The sequence below is a fragment of the Perca flavescens genome, chromosome 3 (genome assembly GCF_004354835.1).
Source record: "Perca flavescens isolate YP-PL-M2 chromosome 3, PFLA_1.0, whole genome shotgun sequence".
In the NCBI taxonomy this organism is placed as follows: Eukaryota; Metazoa; Chordata; class Actinopteri; order Perciformes; family Percidae; genus Perca; species Perca flavescens.
Window position 1 is genome coordinate 1,883,906 of NC_041333.1, and position 14,352 is coordinate 1,898,257.

Genomic DNA, 14,352 nt, shown 5'->3' on the forward strand with positions numbered 1-14,352 from the left:
TTCCTCTGAAGGTAAAAAGGTAACACAGACAGGCTGTTTCCCTTCAGTGGAGTTGGGGAGGTCAAAGCTGGGACACAAGGCCCGGTGAGGATAGTAAAAGTGCAGTCTCAGGACTTATGTGTGTGTGTGTGTGTGTGTGTGTGTGTGTGTGTGTGTGTGTGTGTGTGTGTGTGTGTGTGTGTGTGTGTGTGTGTGTGTGTGTGTGTGTGTGTGTGTGTGTGTGTGTGAGTGCTAGTTTGTGTGTGTGACAGTGAAAGGTCAGAGTGCTGGTAGGGACTGCAGTGTATTCATATGATTTATTTCCCTGTGAGAGTTTTCCAAATATCTGTTCCATTTCTCCAGGCCAGTCTCTTTCTGTGCACAGGAGTTGGATTGTTGCAGGTATCTCCTCATTTCCTGTGGCCATCTGTGGCTAAGAAATGAGAGAGTAATCTGCATGCTGCTGTATATGGCTGGCGAGAAGTGTGTGTGTGTGTGTGTGTGTGTGTGTGTGTGTGTAAATCCCAATAGATAACAACACCTTTTTACAGAGGTCTAGCTGCACAGACACAGAGCTGACACATTTAATCAGGAATTTCTCCTCTCTCACAGTTTATCAGGGGAACATATTTCTCACACACTTGCCTGCTCTCACCATCTCTCTTATCGCAACATTCTCACCTTTTCCGTATCTATACTTTTTGCATTTTCCTTCCACACTAAACTTGGCCACCTTAAGCAAGAAATATCAACAGTCCTGGAATTATTTTTGGTTAAGAACCCAGTACCCCTTCCACTTTTGGACTATATCAAGTGAGCCATAACAGAGCCATTCAAAGGTGCAGAATCTAAGCATGAACTTTTGTTTTAGACTGACCCTCAACTTTATGTTTTGCACATCCCACCACAGACACACTGACGTACTATGAAAGTAAAACATATTTAAATACTAATTAGAACGTGCTTAGTTTTTGAAATTGTGTTTATTTCCTAACTGCAGCATGCATCATTAATGTTCTGTAATGGTTGCATTGTTGCTGCTTCCTTCATTACCCTTCATTATTTCTCAAGGACTTCAGTGCAGATTAAACCTCAGCCTACTGGGGTTTACACCAGTGTGAGGGCAGGTGTTTGTGTACACTGTTTTTGTGAGTGTGGGTATATGTGTGTGTTGTTTGTGTGCACTTGTCACTCCATTTTCTCATTTCTGAAATGGAATGAGTCCAGATGAGCTTGTGAAAGGCTCTACAGTGCGGCTCAGCCTGACTCCCCACCTGGCCTGCTCCTCCTGGCCTGTCCCTTTATTAGCTTCCCCTCATGCTGGACACAACAGGAACAGCTTGGTACCCTCCTCCTCTCTTCACCACTCACACCTCTCCCAACTCTATTTTCCTGCTAATTACCTTGTTGTACGAGCACCAAAGGCTACCTAACGATTCACTTAATTGCAGAAGTGGTAGATTAGATGATATCAAAGGACCTTTTTAAAAGTCATCCAATCCCATTCCAAGCGGCATTTAGAACCAACCCAAGACATCTGTTTCATTTCTGCGTCATTTGCATTTTTAAAGGTTACAAACTGAACGGAGCAGCAGAGGATACAGAGCTACACCTCAAGATTCGGTGTGTTCGTCCCTTTGCAATGCCTCTCTCCCCAAACGATTACATACATTTAATATACACATAACCACATACACGTCAGAAGGCTTGAGTTCAACACTCAATTAAAAGTACAACTGTTCACCCTACATGCTTGTATTTAAAGCACTACGAACGCTAGCTACCCATCCACCTGAAAAGATTGGGGCTTATTAACATTTTCCATGGGATCCTATCGCCCCAGGTGTGCCTTGTCACACTTACATATACACAGATATCCGCAGTGCTAGCAATTTATTCAGCAGCGGTAGCTGCAGCTAGCATTTCTGACAGGCTTCACAATGATTTATGAACCTGCTCATTGACCTAGTTTATTCTGAAAAGAGAAAAGGGGGCACATCCCCTAGTATATACGGCATATCCATCCCATGGAACTGGCCTGCAGTTAGTTTCGAAGAGCATGGGAGGTAGAATAAGATTACAAAGCAGACTGCTTGTATATCCGCAAGACAACACAGGTACAGGTTCTCCATCTTCTGAAGTACAGCACAGTGAACAACACCTATTATGAAAATTCTTCCCAAATGAAGCACAGTGATGTTCAAGCACCATCCTCACACTCTGTACATGCACCATAGACTTAGATAACATAAAACAGTTCATGCACTTCTCCAGCCATTTGTGAACAATGTGTGTTCAACATTAAACACTGAAAGGATGACATTTTAGAAAGACTAAGCCCAGTAATGGCACATGTCCCCCAAATCTGGCACACATAAAAAATGCAGAGGCTCCTAGAGGCCTCCTACTCTCCACTCCACCATTACTCCTCTAACAGAGAGAGTGGTGAGTGCTGCCCAGCTTGATGTCCAGCATGCAGCAGTGCCGCTTTGCTCAGTGGACACTGAGTTCAATCTGTTTCAGAGCTGCAATTAAATTATCTCACCGGGGTCCTGCTCAACCACTCGTGAAGGGAAGGGGGGGAGGGCAAAGGTGTGTTCAATACGAGGAGGGGGAGAGAGGGAGGTAGAAGACGAGGGGGTGCAAGACATATCATACACACAAACCCAGCTCAACACGGATATAGATTTAAATGCTGCTTTTTCTTGTGCGATTAGCTGTGGCTTTACAATCACTAGACGGATGTCAGGACCTGATAAAGCTAATCACTGCAGTAAGCCAATGTGGGATTTAGCACCCCCACCACTTTCTGCTCCCACAGTCCCCCCAAAGACCTGGCTGAAAGAGAAAGCCAAGAAAGCCCAGGGCTCAAAACAAACCGGGCATGGAGCGCTCCACAAAATGGCCCTCCCTCCTCTTTGGGAATTATGATAGCCTTATATGTAAGAACAAAAATACATAAAGAAAACACATATCTTTATGTCATGTTTTTTATGTTTGATTGATTATGCCCTTATTGTTACTGTCAGTGATATTTACTGTCTATATATTTATAAATAAGGCGATCATGATTATTTGATCTGTTAACTACATTTAAAAGACAGCCTAATACTACTACCTAAATATAGGAGAGATGGAGGGAGAAAGAGAGCTTAAAACAGAGAGCGTGCTCTCAACCAATGGAAATAGCACTATGGTGAAACACTAACTAGCGTTGACTAGGTCCATTCTGGTGCCCTAGGCCAGACACATGATTGGTTCTGACACCAATCCTGCAGATGAGCCTCGGGACATTCCAACTCAATACCCCTTAAGTTTCTCGTCATTAAAGTTGCAGCAAGTCATCAATATCTTAATATAATACCCTCCCTGTATATTTCAAACTCCTTCCTTTCTCCTCATCTCCTCAATTTACTCTAAAGTGCCTCTAAGGGCTTTAGTCCGTTCATAATCAAATAATTTAAATTAACAATATTCTACTTTAATAAAACATCACGTCACTGTCACGTCATAATCAAGTAGCATAGTAACTGTCCCTGTATGAACTGCACTTGACCCACCAGCACAACCATTTCCTACACCCACACTCCATCACAGTCAGGCCAACACTGCTGTCATTCTCTAACTATGTGTGTCTCAGGTCGGGTCAGGTCAGGTCAATAGAAGCAAAATTGTGTGAGGAAGTGTAGAGCCAATAGCGGTTTATTAATAAATGGAATTGGAAGATCGACTTTGACAAACAATTAAATGTAGATGGAGTCAGTTTCAAGTAAATGTTTTTTGCAATAAGATAATTGGGGATATGCTGCCTGATGATGAGAGCCAGAATCAAAGCTTTTGACTTAGTGGAGTCTGACGGTGTACTTTTCTTTTTTGTCAAAATGGCATTGTACAGCTACAGTAGGGACAGATTCCAGTTATGTATCCTGGTTTACTCAGAGTGTGGCCTGAGGCGTTGCCCTAAACCTCTCTCTCTCAAACCCAGTATCACTTATAATACCAATCATACATGTGCTCTTATTTCTTCACCTTGCTATCTCTTCCTTATCCCCTCATTCCTGGCTTCCTGACCCCTCACCTTTAAGCCATTCAAAGAGTAAATGCCTCTGTACAACCCCCTCTGCTGCTCAACCCATATTACATTCGAGAGGGAGAGATAGAGAGTACTGAAAAGAAAGGCCAAAAAACAGTATGAGAGGGAAAAAATAAAATAATCTCATCAATTTTTCATGAATTTTCATTTAGACTGGGAGAGCCCTCTTACAGCAATCGATAGATCAAGCTGCTGTCATGCAGTTAGCACCTGGGGGCTGCTGGGAGGCCCTCGGGAAGGCAGGGGACTGGATCAGAGGCGGACACCAACCCCCTCCTCTCCAACACACAAAGTCCATTTCCCAAGGATCACAAACCAACTACCCATCCTACTACCACTGATCATTGTCATCACATTAGAAATACAGTCACAGGTCCTTTTGAAAATGTGCAAGATATAATTTCTTCTGTTCAAAACATTTTCAAACACAAAATGTTTGCCTGTGTTATGTTTACTGTGGGGAATGGGCGCTTAGCATTTGACTCTAATAATTTTGTTTTTAAGATTATTTTTTGGGCATTTTTAGGCCAGGACTTAATTTAATAAAAGTACCAGCAGTTAAAACAACATAAGGAGATGGAGACTTTCCGCTCCATCTCATGGGCAGTCGAGGTGCCTGGGAGCCTCTCCAAAGGAAGCCCAGCCTGAGCCTGCTGGGGGCTCATCTTCAAAGGTAATTCGATCCACAGCTCAGGTTCTGCCACCAACACAGTCCAGGCAGCCTGTGTCAAATGTCTTTCAGGACTTTGATCTGTGCCTGTCGTTCTACCCCCACTCACCTGTGAGAGACCCAGATCTACCACACCATCATGTCCCTCTCATACAGTTTGACAGTTGCTCTACGTCCAACTCAAAGGTCTGCAGACAACTTCAATCAAACTCCCTTGAGGTAAAAATATATCAAATGTATCTCAAGAGCATGGAGGAAAAACTCATTCTGTAGAACTCATTATTTTAACCAAACAATGGAACACATAGTGGGACCGCAATCAAGCACATTTGTTCCTTTTAAAGCTACAGGAAATGATTACAGTGTTTGCAAATAGAAAACACAGAAAGCAAGATGATGTCAAGTCTTTAAATAGTGTAATTTCAGTTGCCTCAAATAAAATGCTGTTTTGTTTACTGTCATCCCCTACAGTAAATAAAATGTAATTTTCCATTATGTAAATAGAAGAAAAAAATGGATAATTGATATTGCCGAAAGGAAATGTTCAAATAGTATATCTTCATTATGTCATGCTGAATGTAAATCCAGTCTTTCCATCATCTGGAAACAGCGAGATCAAGACTTTTTTTCATCGAGCCAAATGAATGAATTAAATTAAATGAGCAAAATAATTTCAATTATTGCAGCAAAGAGGATAAATTAAGGAGAAAGAGGAGACAGAGTCCTGACTCACATGCTACTTCCAGCGAGGCGTTGCGGCTGACAGCTTCTCCCAGGTAGTTCCGGGCCACGCAGACATAGGCTCCCTCATCCGGCTTGCTCCGTCGTCCATGAACAATGCGAAGGAAGAAGAGGGAGCCACTGGGCAGCAGCATGCGGTGAGAACGGGGGTCATCTTTGTCCGTTTCCACCCGCTCTCCATCCTTGTACCACTCCACTGTCGGGGTTGGCCGCCCCTCCGCTTTACAGTTGAGAGTGGCGGGCTCCCCTTTGGAGACAATCAGGTCAGAGGGGTGCTCCACAATCCGGGGTGGGGAGTCCTCTTGGCGCAGACGGGATCCTGGAGGAGAAAGAAGAGAAGAGTAATTAATCATAAAAGAACAGCATACAGACTTTTAGCATTGTTTCAGTTTGACATTTTAATATAAAAAAAGCTCTCAAGTCAAAAGCCTCCTCCATTAACATAACAGCCAGCAGGTACACTACTTGGAAAATAAGGAAAAGGTAGGAATTAAATTAATAAACACAACTAAAAGTAGCAATTAGCCTCAGGATACCACAGAAGGAGATACAGGATGTGGCTCAGGTGCAGTGTTCATTTTATCAATGAAAACTATGACCAAAAATGTCTGTTGCCAACCCTGACAAAAAAATACTATAAAAGAAATAATAACTACATAAATAGTAATATTTGTGAGCAAAACTATGAACTTCTGCTAAAATGTGACAAACTTTCATCAGAAGACTAAGACTGATATTCATTTGTAACCAGGTGCCAAAATCAACATTGCTTGGGAGAAGGATATTTTCCTAAGCTTGGTGCCACCGCAAGCCAGACGTGGACAAGCAGTGGCAAATGGATGGATGACTCCAACTAATAGTTACTAAAGCTTGTCCTGGGTTAAATGCATGTCAAAAACATATATTAAACCCTTTAATCACTATTTCAAGCCGATCAAAAAGCAGCCATCTGCTCTCTCTACCCTATATGCACGGGCTTTTGGGTAATTGGACCCATGGGTGAACAGTGAATGGAAGCATACAGTCAGCTTACATCCAAACTATACACACTCCCAAATTATATATTTGGCTTTCACTGGGGTGCAAACAAGTACAACTGTTGAGTCCACTGTTGTAGACGTGTGCATGTGATGGGAAAATCAATGCCGGGGTACAGACTAATGTCAAATGCTAATCCCCCACGGCTGAAAACCTTGGCCCACTTTTCTTTTTATTAGGGCTTGCAGTGGGTGAGCTCTCGGAGTCTGGCAGCTAAGATAGTGGTCCCCAAGCCAGAGTGCTCTGTGTGTCTGTGACCAGGTCTTAACCATGGAGATAAGATGCTGTAGGCCACACATACGCATTTACATCATAGAGGCCCTGGGAACCATGGAACAGTCAAAGAGTTTGATCCAGCATCAAACAGTCAAAGACACAGTAAAGGGAATGGGGAATAATGCAAACTTTTCTAACAGCCCTTCCTTTATCCGCTTTCTTTTGAACCACATTCAATACCCCATCAATAACTCCGGCCAAATGTTAACCAGTCAGTGTTGTATTAAGTAGAGTGCCGGGCTCTTTGTCTTAGAATTAGTTGTTGCAGGTGTGCATGCGATTGAGCTGAGTTGATGACTGTGCCCTTCCCCGGGGCAGTGCAGTGGGGTAATATGACGATGCCTTCTGCACAGAAGAGCAGTGTACCACATACGCCTTTGTGCTTATGTAAGGGCTAATTTCAACATGGGATGAAGGCAAAACAGCGGAGGCGCCAGCTCTTTGTTTGCCTGGGTTTGCACATGTTCCACTACCCCTAATACTGGAATATCTCAGGGGATACTGAGACTCGCTGTACCCTGGTCTTTTCTGCCCGAGAGTCTATGGGTAAAGGACAGGCACAGTTAGAAACCCACTGATCAGCACAAAATACACTTCAAAGACTCGGAGTGTGCACACACAAACATTTAAACACACACTCTGTGTAAATGTGCACTAGTCCACTATTTGTCCTAACAGGGATCAGGCATCAGACAGTGGCATATTGACCCCTGAACAGGAGGTAGTCTGTTCTCTCTGCTTCCTAATTTGGGCTAATTCCCTCCATTTCCCTGTCATTGATTAATGATCAGGCCTACTGTCTTCCTCTAAGTGGGGCCACAGCCAGGGGTTTGTAGTAGTAGAGGAGGTGGGGGGGGGACGACAGACTATAAATGTACTATTTGTTGTGGAACAAAACCTACAGCATGCTGCTGGCAGTTTCTAACCAAATCTCTTTTACCAGTGGTAGGTAACAGTAACCTAGCAAGCAGTCAGTTTCCCTGTCAGCACAGGGGCAGAGGGGCAAGTTTGTATTCTGGCAGTAAGTGATCTAATAAATGAAGCAGTAATTAACACTTTGACATTGATAAATGGAGGGCAAGATAAAGGACGGACATGGAGACCCCCATCTCCCTCAGATAGAGTGTCAAATGCACATTTATTCTTATCTCATTGGAGCATCTGTTTCCCTCATAATCCACAGGCCCTGCGGTGACTTTACACTAAGGCCAATGCGCATGCACAGCACTAAACTGCGGTGACTCCATTCAATTTATATCAGTCTAATTTCTTTAAATCCAATTTGTATTCCAATCTACTGCCTTCTAATCACTTAAACCTTGAGTCTCCATCTGCTCTCCTCTTTCCGCTGGAAATGAAAACAGCAGATGCCTCTACAATTGTCCTTTCACTGCCAGAAAACGCTGAGCTGGGTGCACAGAGGGCCAGACGTGACTGGTCAGTGTCCTTCCTGAGTAGAGGTAGTCAGGTGTAGAGCTAGAAAAGGTTAAAAGCACATCCATATGCCATGGAATATGTTTTAAAAGAGGCACATCAATCTCAATACTGGATGACCTCAACTCAAACGTTGCCAGTTGCTGAGCGAGCTTCACTTTCAAAAGTACAAACTAAAATGTTTGTGCCTTCATCTGTGTTTTTTAATGTGCCCTTATGTGGTTCCTATGTCCTAGTGATGCTGTCCATGAAGATCAAATAAAAAACCCTATGTATATCCCAACCGCCCTGCCATCAAGCAGAGCTCCTAACAGAAGTGAAAGTCAATTTTCAGCTTCCTATTGGGCCCTCTTTCTCACTCTCTTTACGGTAAATGGGCTTTCTGTTGCCCTTTTAATGTGATCATTGGTGCTGTGCAATCAAGTGCTCTCTGAGCTGAGGCGAGTGCACTTCACTGGGTCTCAGGGCACACGCTCCAATCAAAATGCTGTGTTTCCCCCTGTCTGCAATAACACCACCATTACTTTTCACCACCGCTGTGCAGTCATCCTCTCCTGAAGGAAAGCAGGAACAAGAGAACAAACAAACAAGCACACAGACAAAGAATGAAATCAGAGAGGGATTACTGAACCAAAAGCTGATTCTCTTCTGCCTTTTCTGTCAGTCTACTTATGTCAGCTTCACTGCAATCGGATGCAATTCTGCAATGCAGCTATCCAAGAAATGAGGAGTTTTATGGCATTATAGCTCACTCTGTTGTGTTCTTCTATGTTCCAAATATCTCACTTTACATGTATCACTGAAAATAACTAAAGACATAAAAGGTTTAACACCGTTAAACAATAATATGTTATATTTGTTATCATATCCAGCATAAAAACACCACTTTAACTGTCATAAACAGCTTCTTCTCTCCACTGACCACACACATAGAATGTCTCTTTTCTATTATCTTTGCCACATATTTATTCATGTGTGCAACAGAAGGTCAGGCCTTTCATGATCTTTTTGTAATTATTTTTATTAGCTCCCAGGAGAAATTCTAGCCCACCAAGCAAATCAATACCCACACCAGTCTCTGCCAGAGCATAAAAGGAAGGGCTCCCTAAAGAGATATTAGTTATTCTGCCAACAGACTTGTTCGCTGATCACAGGTAACCAACGGCAACCTCGGACCAAGAAAAAAGTTCCAGTCACTGAGGCTCCACAAAACATCTAACATGAAAACCAAGGTCCAGGCCGAGACACAGTACCACTGTAATGTGGATACTGAAATGGTGGACATTTTCTTTTTTAGGCAGAAAGTGCTTAAACCCAGCGAACTGAGGGAATATTAAATTGTACTAAAAAAGTGAAAAAAAGAAAACCTCAAAGAAATTTGAAAAGGAATGAATAATAATTAGTTCCATGTCCATTCTGAAATATATTCTCCTCCTATATTCTTCATATTCTTCTCCTGGCTCTCTCCACATCTCCTCAACGTTCCACTCCATCTCCTTCATATCTCTGCCTCTGCCTCCCAAAATCTCTCTGTCTCCTTCACTTGCTCCCTTTCTCCATCCTACCCTCGCTGTGAGGGTGACAGAGTCATATCCGTCATGTCATCAGAAGGGAAATGTGAGAGAGCGGCAGGGGGAAACTGGGGGTGGCCATAGAATGATGTTACTGGCCGTCCTCGCCTCTGCTCTGGCCTGCCGTGACACAGACAGCCTGTTCTGCACCCCAGATTCATCTTCTTTAGGCCGGGCTGTCATTGGCGTCACAGCACATGAGTTCCAGTGTACCCCAATACCAGGCATACAGCTCATCTCGGTGAAGCGTCACTAAAGACAACTTGCTATATCCCTAAGTCCATGCCAGCCCACTGGATACAGCTAGCCACTTATTACAGCCTGGAACATACAGCAAACTCTACACAGGGAAAATACAGACGTGGAAAATGAAGGGTGTTCACAGGTGCTGAGCAGATTCATCTTCTGTTGCAAGAGAAGGAAGGAGTTCAAGCTAGCAAGCTCACATGATGGGCTCTGTTCCACCTCAGTGCTCTGCATATTGCCCCCCTCCACCTCCTTTCTCTTGCTAAGATCTATACGCTGAAAGCCAACACAAGGGTAATTCTAGGAGCTGCTCTCTACCTCATCCATGCTTGCCTCCAACAAATATCAGATAGAATTCCACTCTGAGTGTATTTCGGGCAGTGATGTGGTGGGGTCGTATTGACTCTGCATCTGTGTATTTGCCCTCTCTCCCCCATGAAGATGGAATATATAAATAGATTACTGTGGGAAACAGAATATCTGATTTTGCTGCAGAGGGCTGATTCACATATCTTACATTTCAAGCAGTTTCCACCTTATTTTCCCCCCAAACTACTCTCATTCTGACTCCTCATTCTACTATCAGTAGCCATGAACTAAAAGGATTATGTTATCTTTATTTTCAGCAGATAGCCTGTCCCGGAAGAGCTGAGATTGCTGACTTAGAACAAGAGACTAAAAGGGGACAACAGTAAGTTAGTTAGCCTTCTTTATGGTAAAGTGCAATTTGTTGATAAGGGCACTGCCTGCTTTCTATATAAGGGCTGATTAATGTAAGGAGTATAGCACCTCTGTGGGACTGTCAGGCCACTGGTAGGGACACTAAATTGTGTGATGCAGATTAAATGATTTCCGATGACTTGGCCACTCAAGCATGTAGCTCGCTGCACCACCCCACCTTCTTTAGCTCTCTCTCTTCTCCTGCACATCCTTCTGAGCAGTCATGTTCTTGCCTGCATCTTCTTTTCACTATGGCAGCAGCCTTGGTATTGAAGATGCGGGCTTGTGTGTGGAAAATCGTACAAATGATTCGAATCCCAGAACCAGTAGTAAAAATTTAAGAGGTGAATTTAATGCTAATTTAATGTCAACTACTGTGGAGGAGCCCTTGAGTTAAGTTAATGTCCACTTGCTCTGGTCAAGCAGTGGTCATCAGTAGAAAACTCTGGCAGTAGAGCACAAGTGTGATGTGTGACTGTAATCTCTGTAAATATACTATAAAATCAGAAAAAAGCAGTGTTCTCAAGGTGTGAGTGAGTGAGTGAGTGAGTGTGTGTGTGTGTGTGTGTGTGTGTGTGTGTGTGTGTGTGTGTGTGTGTGTGTGTGTGTGTGTGTGTGTTTATGTGTGTGATGTGCATGCAAATGTAGACACAGCTGGGCGCAAAATTTCACATCACCAATTCCCCCAATTCCTACTGAGGGAAGAGCAATGTAATGAATGGCATCAATTGATTCTCCCTCAAGCATTGTAATCTCTTTACCTGCACTGCTGAGCTGCCCCAGCAGGGCAAAATAAATAAGGGCTTTATTGCTTTAGAAATGAAGTCGAAGGGGGGGAAAGGGTGGAGGAGAAGGCCTTCAGTTCATGATACACTGTGCTGAGAGATGAGTGGATAATTGGAGGTGTGCTGCGGGCGCTGACCTGTAGTGGACACATTGCAGTGTCCCTGCATGTCAATGAGGGCAGTCGCCACCTCCAGTCACTCCAGTGGTCTTTAGACCCCCGTGTGATGATAGAGAATAAGAGTTGTAGCCACACACCATCCACGTGATGGACTCAAGCAAGGTAATAAAATGGCCCTTATAGCTCACGGTTTGTGTTTTGTAAGGTGCAGTATACCAAGTCAAGATGAGAGTTATTAAAATTTCTATTCCATGGGACACTTCATCTGGTCTGGCTTAGGGTGACAGGGTCAAGAGTGCTAGCAGTAAGTGGATGAAGGACTCATTCAATTTACTCATGCTCATAAATCCATGCTAACACAAGAAAACAATGGGCTGTGATGGTTATTAATGGTGTTCACAAACTCATTCACACAATACACCCACTACATTTCATAATTCTACCACTGGCTGGGTGTTACCGGGCCTCTAAATGACAAATGCTTGTGAGCAGCCCTCCAGAAAAATCATCACCATCCTGGAAGTAGAGCTGAAGAGTTCAAACGTTCAAGGATGCGATTAAGGCTTTCTTCCTACCCGCCACAATGGCTGTAACACTTTGGCTCGTGCCACGTTCCACACTGAGACTTCCACCACAAAGCCAGGCTCACCAGGAGCCATTATATATAGTAAATCAACTCCCCCCTGGTCCTGGTGGCTCGGTTTACAAAGCAGTGTGGTGCCATGTTTCTGCAGTAGGCAGGGACACAATAACAAAAACATACCCACAGCAGTGACATACAGTGATCAAATTATTATGTATGTATTCATATGATCGTATTCCAGAACGAGAATGCTGTTACATCAGGCTGCTTGGCCTGACAATATTTTTTTGCAACTGAACTGTGAACATGATTTAGCATATTACAGTATATAATAGCACATAGCCACACTGATTACTCAACAAGGTTATTTAGAAATGCATTGCCAGGGAACCCTATGTCTTATTACCAAATTAGGACTTGTATAGCAGAGAGATCCCAAGGATAGAGACAGCACATCATTCGCAGTATATACTCAGGCAAAGTAATAGTATTATACAGTATTTGCAATTCATAAAACACCTCTACATATCAACATATCGATGCTTACATGTTGGGCCAGCTTTGCAGTATTATAAATGTTGACATCCAGGGAGATATCAGTCTGTTCTCTCGTTTCCACACTAAAACATTGGTTTGGCAAGTGATGGTGTAAAATTTGGAGTCTATGCACTGGGGATTAGATTTCCCAGTTAGTTACAGGGAAGAAAAGGCACCAAGCTGTCACGGATGGGTGATCCATAGACCAAGCCGGGGATGGAGATGGTGGAACGAGACACTTATTCACCGGCTCCACCACTCGGAGCCGCATTACAGCTGCGCTGGACAACTGCTGTGTGTGACGGATGTGTGCTCGAGTGTCATACTCTGGCTGTCCATTTTCACACATCTCACACTGAGAGACAGCTCATGCATTTTTAGCACCAGGCCTGACCTCCTCTCCAAGACACTCAACTCAGGTACAACTGTCACACAAACTATTGACAATGAAGAACACAAAGGTATGCCAGCGACTGAAAACACTATAGACATATACCATAAACAGGTATATCCAATAACCAGGGATGTGAAATAATACAGTATGTGCCAAATGCTTTTTTTCCATTTAACGTGGCAATTGTTAATGTTGTGCAATTAATCAAATTAAGATTGCAATTTCGATTTCGGCTGGATCCCAAAACCAATGCTAACGATCCCAAAACCAATGTAATCGAGAAAAACAATGATTTTGCACATTACGTTTTGCAAGTAAACTATTATTTTGTCTTGTGTTCTGATTGACACAGATTTATGACACAAATTTATTTTTATCTAATTTAGTTTAAATTTTCTTTTACTTGTTTTTTTTTATTGTTTTCAAAAAGATTGTGAAAGTGCACAGTTGATCTTTTTTGTGTTAATTATTTAATACTATTTCAACATTTTAATATATCTTTTTTATATTATTAATTTTAAGGGGAATTCAAAAATTTTAAAATTTTAAATTTAAAGGTGTTTTCACTGTTTAACTGTTTCACTGTTTTTAAAGCTCAATAAATACAACATCTTTTCAAAAGTCAATGATAACGTGATTTCAATATTGATCAATTATGATTTTTCCATAATGGAGCAGCCTTACTTAGTCCTTTAGTTGTATGTATTTCTGTGAGTCATTCAACCTTGACATCCCTCGCTCCTATCTAAAGGTTGCTGCGAGACAGCCAACCAGAGGGCAGAGGGAGGGCATAACGGGATACAGAGTAATTAGACGCTTCCCCAAACACGACATTTTAGTGCAGCGTGGAACATGAAAACACTGATAAGGCAAACATGCTGTCTCTTCCAGCAGGTTTAAGGCATCGCAGGCTTCTGTTGTACTCAATCCTGACTTCCTGTCTGCATTTTGGCATGCTCTTAAGATAATCAAGTTTTGTGGAGATAAGAATGCTTGTCGCATCCACACTGCAACGGAGTAATCTGTCCTACACAGAGGCCGTTTGTATTGTAACCGCTGCCTGGGTATTTGCCAATTATCAATACGGGTTCATTCACTATCAACTAATCATCAGGGATTATATAGCAGTAATTAGATCCACGTTTTCTGTCTGTTGGCCTGCCTCA

At 42.9% G+C, this 14,352-nt stretch overlaps 1 protein-coding gene across 8 annotated transcripts in view; it reads right to left on the bottom strand.

The window, feature by feature from the left end:
• The window catches only part of robo2 (roundabout, axon guidance receptor, homolog 2 (Drosophila)), a 177,396-nt gene that overhangs the window by 158,081 nt on the left and 4,963 nt on the right, over positions 1–14,352 (bottom strand). For all 8 annotated transcript variants that reach the window (XM_028570053.1, XM_028570050.1, XM_028570036.1 and 5 more), the window contains exon 2: positions 5,476–5,802. In XM_028570053.1, the coding sequence (XP_028425854.1) occupies positions 5,476–5,802 (327 nt within the window). The remainder of the gene's footprint in view (positions 1–5,475; positions 5,803–14,352) is intronic.